This window comes from Gossypium hirsutum, chromosome D01 (assembly GCF_007990345.1).
Source record: "Gossypium hirsutum isolate 1008001.06 chromosome D01, Gossypium_hirsutum_v2.1, whole genome shotgun sequence".
NCBI classification, from domain to species: Eukaryota; Viridiplantae; Streptophyta; class Magnoliopsida; order Malvales; family Malvaceae; genus Gossypium; species Gossypium hirsutum.
The window spans coordinates 24609150-24615404 of NC_053437.1; the positions used below are offsets into that span (position 1 = coordinate 24609150).

A 6255-nucleotide genomic window follows, 5' to 3' on the forward strand; every position below is an offset into this window, starting at 1 on the left:
AAATAATTAGAAAAAAGAAACACATGTCAATTTTTTAAGGTTGTGGAATAAAAAAGAGAGTATATTATCAATGTATCAAATAATAAGCTTTATAATTATAATTTACAATTATTAGTTAATTTTTTATGTAAACAAAAATTGTGATAATTTTATTGATGTAAAATAGGCTTATTACTTGAATAGGGTTCTAAGCATATTAATTATCACTTAATTAATATTAAAGTTAATTATATTAATTAATTATTAGTTTAAATAATATTACTTTGTACTAATTATATAAAATAAATCTATATTATAAGTTGAACATATTAAAATTTTTTAATTATTATTTGAAAATTTCTATTTTAATATTTAAATTGATGGATTAATATATTATAATTAATAATTCAATTAAAAATATTTATTTTACACTTCTGCAATTAAAAAAATAATATTTAAAAAGTAATTAAATATCAAACGCATGAAATCACATTAGAACTAGTTTATATTGAAAAATTAATAGATTTAGTGTTAGAGAATATAGAGGCGGAAATGGAATAGAGTACAGCACATGGTGTCGTCGGCATTTGTAAAAGCAAACCAAAAAGAAAAGAAGAAAATAATAAAATCACGGGTAAACTACTAAAATAGTCACTTTTGTTTGGCTCAGATTATATTTTAGTCACTTATGTTTGAAATGCTACGTTTTAGTCACTTATGTTATCGCATTGTAACATTTTAGTCACTGAGCCGTTAGTTTCTGTTAACGGTGTAACACTAAGCTGATGTGGCACGTTAAATCATCATTTCAAACAAAAATTCTAGGTTAATTTATACAATCGATCCCTATATTTTTTTCGTTTGGAGCAATTTAAAATTTTTCTTTTATGTTTTTTTAACTTTCTTTCTTTTCCATTCTCTTATGCTTCTCCCTTTGTTTTTTTCTCCCTTCTCCATTTCTTTCAACGTAAATTTTCAATATTTTATTTTTTTGAACAATTTAATTTTTTCGAGTGAGGCGAGCTTGTGGACTAGTTACAAATGGAAACTATAGAAAAACTATATTAAAAGAAATGAAGAAGAGAGGAAAATAGAGGGAAAAGCAGAAGAGAATAGAAAAAAAAGTTAAAAGAACATAAAAGAAAAATTTTAAATTGTTGAAAATGAAAAAATATAGGGACTAATTATAGAATTTAACCTAAAATTTTCATTTGAAATGATGATTTAACGTGCACGTCAGCTTACCGTTACACCATTGTCGGCAATTAACGATTTAGTGACTAAAATGTTATAACACGATAACGTAAATGACTAAAACGTAATATTTCAAATATAAGTGACTAAAATGTAACTTAAGACAAATAAAAGTGACTATTTTACAAATTTATCCTAAAATCAAGACACAGGGCGGTACAATATTCAAAAGCCAACACACCCAACACAAGTGATAGAGGTGAGAGAAAGTCGACTCAACTCAAACTCGACTCGACTGCAGTCAATTTATAATTACTAGAATACCTCGCTAACTCCATTTCTACTTTCCATCAGATCCCCTTTTCTTTCATTTCATTCAAATCGAAGGCTCTCTCTCTCTCTCTCTCTCTCTCTCTCTCTCTCGCTTTGTTTCTTCAATTAGAAGCGTTTCTTGTTTTTCTTGGGGTGGTTTTGAGAGTGGAATCAGAGAAAACCCAAACGAAAATGGAGAGGAGTACTCCAGTGAGGAAACCACACACTTCCACTGCAGATCTTCTCACTTGGTCCGAGACTCCTCAACCTGATTCCTCCGCCTCCGCCGCTCGTCCCACCCGCCCTCATCAGGTCCTTTTAAAAAAAAAACTTTTCTGGTATGTTATTAGTGTTTTTTTTACTGATTTTTTAAATCAATGGCAGCCGTCGGATGGGATCAGAAAAGTGGTGTTTGGAGGTCAAGTGACCGATGAAGAATTTGAAAACTTAAACAAGCGGTGAGATCTCCTTCCACCTTCTTCGTCCCCCTAAAAATCCTATCTTCATTTTCATTTTCCTTCTTTATTTATCTTGAAACATTTTGTAGCTCTATGCCTGTTTTTATAAAATATACTTTCAGAAGCTTCGAGCTGTTACTATAATTTCGCTGTTTGTCTTTTTTTTTTCAGTTCTTCCAATATCTCATAAAAAAATACCGTTTTGAATATTTTGAAAAAGCAATTCGATTTCGAATCTGCGCGTTCTTTAATTTTTTTTGAGGTTTGATCTGTTCAATTATCCGTGATTAACAACAATGATTCGTTAGATCTCTCTTCTGGTCCAACTCTGGCAACCGTTGATGGAGATCTAACTGTACCAACTGTAACTATTGAGCAAACCAATCATGTCTCACTGCTCGGAATTACTAATGCTTCGCCGAATTGCGAGGTTTGATGATTTTAATATACGATAGTAAAATCAGTTGAAGATGAAATGTTTGAAAATAATTTCTTGTACTAAGATTTCCTTGTTTGTTGGCATTCATTCTTAAGTAATGGTCAGCAAGGTGTTTAAATTTGTTCCATTATTCTTTTCTTCGTCTCTGTCGCAGTTGATAAGTGAGTTTGTTAGGATAAACCAATAAGCCATTAAGCTTGTATTGGAATGAGAAAAGGAATTTGTGCTTGATAGATTTTGCATCTTCTTGGTTCCTCTACATTTGGTTTTATGCTGCTTAATCATCTGTTGTGGTTTCCAGGAAGCCTTGTTCTGGATATAAAATGAAGGAGATGACGGGTAGTGGCATTTTTGCAGCCAATGGAGAAGATGATGAATCAGAACTAGGCAGTGCTAATCCTACTCCAAACAGCAAAACCGGACTACGAATGTACCAGGTATGCATTCAGTTCTTTTGTTTTTCTCATCATGATCAATATAGTAATTTATACCAATCTTAAGACTTTTAAACATTATACTTAGTATCATTCATTAAATATTTTGATGTTTGGCATTGTCAGCAAGCATTAGCTGGAATTAGTCACATCTCATTTGCCGAGGAAGAGAGTATTTTCCCAAAAAAGCCGACTACTCTTCCTGAAGTGGCGAAGCAGCGTGAGCTAAGTGGAACACTAGATAGTGAGGATGCAAAGTTGAAGAAGCAACTCTGTGATGCAAAGTGCAAGGACCTTAGTGGACATGACATCTTTGCACCTCCACCTGAAATTTTACCAAGGCCAACAACTGTACGTGCTTTGGCATTGAAGGACAATTTTGACATGGGAGAACCTGATACATGCAATGTAAGTACATGTTAAAACTCATTGAATTTTGTCAAAGCGATAACAGGTTGGTATGCCACTTTTTCTATAGATTACTCGCACAACCAATTGTACTTAAGATAGTTAGGAGTCCCATAGAGCTGGGCATGGAATAAGTAGGAGATTTTACATTTATGACTTTCTGTGCTTCAATTTCACTTGCTTCCTTTTTGAGGTTTGCCTTTAGCATCAATAGTTAAAGTTGAATATCTTTTAGGTTGTTGAATTTGGATTGTTATTTTGTAGCCTGCTGGAAGTGGCTTGCCAAGTGAGGAGGCTTCGGTTAAGACAGCAAAGAAAATTCATAATCAGAAATTCGCTGAGCTCTCAGGAAATGACATATTTAAGGGTGATGTTCCTCCAGGTTCTGCTGAGAAACCACTCAGTGCTGCAAAACTGCGGGAGATGAGTGGCAGTAACATCTTCGCTGATGGGAAGGTAGAGTCTCGAGACTACTTTGGTGGTGTTCGCAAACCCCCTGGCGGCGAAAGCAGCATTGCTTTGGTTTAACTTCTTAGCTTTCTCTAACCCTGTCAAATTGCTTCAGCTGTGTCTGGTGTTTGTCTTTAGTGGGGGTGTGATTGTATTATGACTTTTTCCATTGTGGGTTTTGGGATTATGTCTTTAGGAGTTAACATTTCAACATGAGGTATGCACATATGCTAATTGCTCTGTTTGTCCATTATCTTGTGTTTTTCAGTCCCATCTTGGTGAAGGCCTTGGGCTGTTTCAGATTTTAATTTGTTCCTCAGTGCGTCATTTTTATTACATTGTTGTAAAAGATCATACTTGACCTACGGACTTATTTTGGTCAGCTTCTTGATTTAACCCCTTCTTCGTTGAATTGATAGTATTTGACCTACAAAATATCTAGGCGAAAGGAAAATTTCGGTCTTTTTATTACGACATTAGGAAAAATAAATTTTGGCTAATATCTATAATATATAAAATGCCTAATTGAGATAATATAGAAGTCAACTTGAGATAATCTTGTGAAATTATTAAAATATCCTAATTTTAAAGGTAATTAATATTCTTATAAGGATTTTTTTAATCTTTTTATACTTTTATATATTTTCAAATAAAATAACAAAAGGAATTATCTGACAATCAAACACTTAACTGACAAATTTGTATAAAACTTCTTACCACTCTAATAATCATTTCTTGAAATATTTTTATAAATATATTTGTAATATAAAATATTTTTATTTACTTATAGGGTGGATATGATAAAATTTAGTATTTAAAAAACTCTTAAATTATTATACTTTGTCTAAGTAAGTGTTTATTCAATTTTTGTAATTAATTAGGCATTTATTTTATAACTAAATTAATCTTAAATTATGGTTGGAGCAATAGACTTCTAGATAACACAATGAGAAGATTGATTTTAACTTGGTGTAATTTTGAACTAGTATGATCTTTAAACTTTATCCTATGAGGTGTTTGGTGTAAAATTGTGATAGCTGGGAATGTTATTATCAGACAAATTATTTTATAATGATTAATATATATTAAAAAGTGTCGGTTTACATTCTTAATTTTAAAAAATAATATTAATTTATTTTAATATTTTTATTATTAACAAATATTTGAATTAAATATTTAATAACAATATTTTCAACCATCTTTATTATTAGAAAACATTTAAATCAATCCACAATTTATATTTTTTTTTTCACATTTTGATCAAGTATGTTATATGAATACATTAAAAAAAAAACAATTTGCATATTAACTTAAGATTGTGAATATGCACAAATTACAACATTTTCTTCCTTACATTTTACATCGAAATTCAATTGTATTTATATATTGTGTAAATAACTTGAAATTATTCTAATACTAAAATTTGATTCAATAAAAAAATAAATATTAAAAATAAGTTAATACCCTATATACAAATAAAAAAAAAACAAATTTTGTCTTAACAACTCTTTTCTATTTTCCATCAACATGGGAAAGTTACTTTCCCACCAATTATCAATGGAATCACTTTCCATTACTTGTGGCTAAGTAACTACGAACATAATGTTACATTTCAAGTAAAATAAACTAATTTTAACATATTAATAACCACATTCCAATTAATTAAATTCCTTAGAAAGTGATAACTTTTTATCATACCAAACGCATTTTATTTTTGGATTGTAATGGGAGAGGGAAAAGGAAAGAAATGTAAGGAAAATTATTGCCCTTTACTTTGTTTGGATAAAATTTTTAATTAAATCAAATCAAAGTAAGACTCATTTAATCAAAAGAAAGATCAAGTTTTATAAAGCAATTCAAATTTCCTATTTTGTCAAGATCAGATCATGGTGACTTGAAGATATTAGTACTTATATAAGTATTTATTAGGATAAATGTAGTCCTTTTTGTAGGACTATTTGTGGGACCTTTGATTGTAATTGATTAATATCTTAGCTGTAATGCCTAAATTTTACCCGGCCCTTAATAAACAATAAAAAGTCTAGTTTTTTTTACAAAGCCAAATCCAAAAACAAAACAATTGGCCTAGAATACATGACCCAAATTGAAATAAAGTAGAGGCTCAAATTGAGTGGCCCAAAACAGTTACAGAAACCCTAGGGTTTCTAAAAATCAACAGCGCCGCAGCCAAGCCCCGCACGAAGCTGAATCTCCACGTCTTCACCTGCAAGAAATAAACAGCAAAAATGGAAAGAAAATCAAAGATTTGTAAATCAAATAAAAACAGATTTGTTTCTTCTTTATATTGTTTCATTAGGGCTATAAAAAGCCATTAAAGATATTGTAAACGGGGATTTGGAGAAATCGAATAAAAAAGCAAGTATTTTCACAGCACAAACAGAGAATCAATCGGAACTAAAGGTTAATATTTTCGTTTTGTTATTTATTTTTTTATATACTGATATAAAATAAAATAAAAAATAGAGAACTCACCTAGGTTTGGATCTGCGACGTCGCGGGGACGATCGAGGGTGCCACCCCCGAGTATCGGTGGTCGGAAACCGAAAGGTTCCTTGACTCC

At 30.9% G+C, this 6255-nt stretch overlaps 1 protein-coding gene across 2 annotated transcripts; it reads left to right on the forward strand.

The window, feature by feature from the left end:
• Nucleotides 1–1426: 1426 nt before the first annotated feature.
• LOC107922482 (uncharacterized) lies at nt 1427–4070 on the forward strand. Of its 2 annotated transcripts, XM_016852547.2 has the most exons (5): nt 1427–1797; nt 1870–1943; nt 2684–2819; nt 2943–3224; nt 3489–4070. In XM_016852547.2, the coding sequence occupies exons 1-5, from the start codon at nt 1678–1680 to the stop codon at nt 3750–3752; spliced, it is 876 nt and encodes a 291-aa protein (XP_016708036.1). In that variant the 5' UTR covers nt 1427–1677; the 3' UTR covers nt 3753–4070. The 2 variants fall into 2 exon arrangements, with proteins under 2 accessions (XP_016708036.1, XP_040942379.1); XM_041086445.1 differs by having other exon boundaries at nt 1440–1943.
• The last annotated feature ends 2185 nt before the right edge of the window (nt 4071–6255 follow it).

Bases quoted from the DNA above. Each gene is read 5' to 3' on its own strand.
- LOC107922482 (XM_041086445.1), top strand. From the start codon at position 1,678: ATGGAGAGGAGTACTCCAGTGAGGAAACCACACACTTCCACTGCAGAT. The intron at 2,820-2,942 runs GTATGCATTCAG...TGGCATTGTCAG, and splicing joins CCGGACTACGAATGTACCAG to CAAGCATTAGCTGGAATTAG. The intron at 3,225-3,488 runs GTAAGTACATGT...GTTATTTTGTAG, and splicing joins GAGAACCTGATACATGCAAT to CCTGCTGGAAGTGGCTTGCC.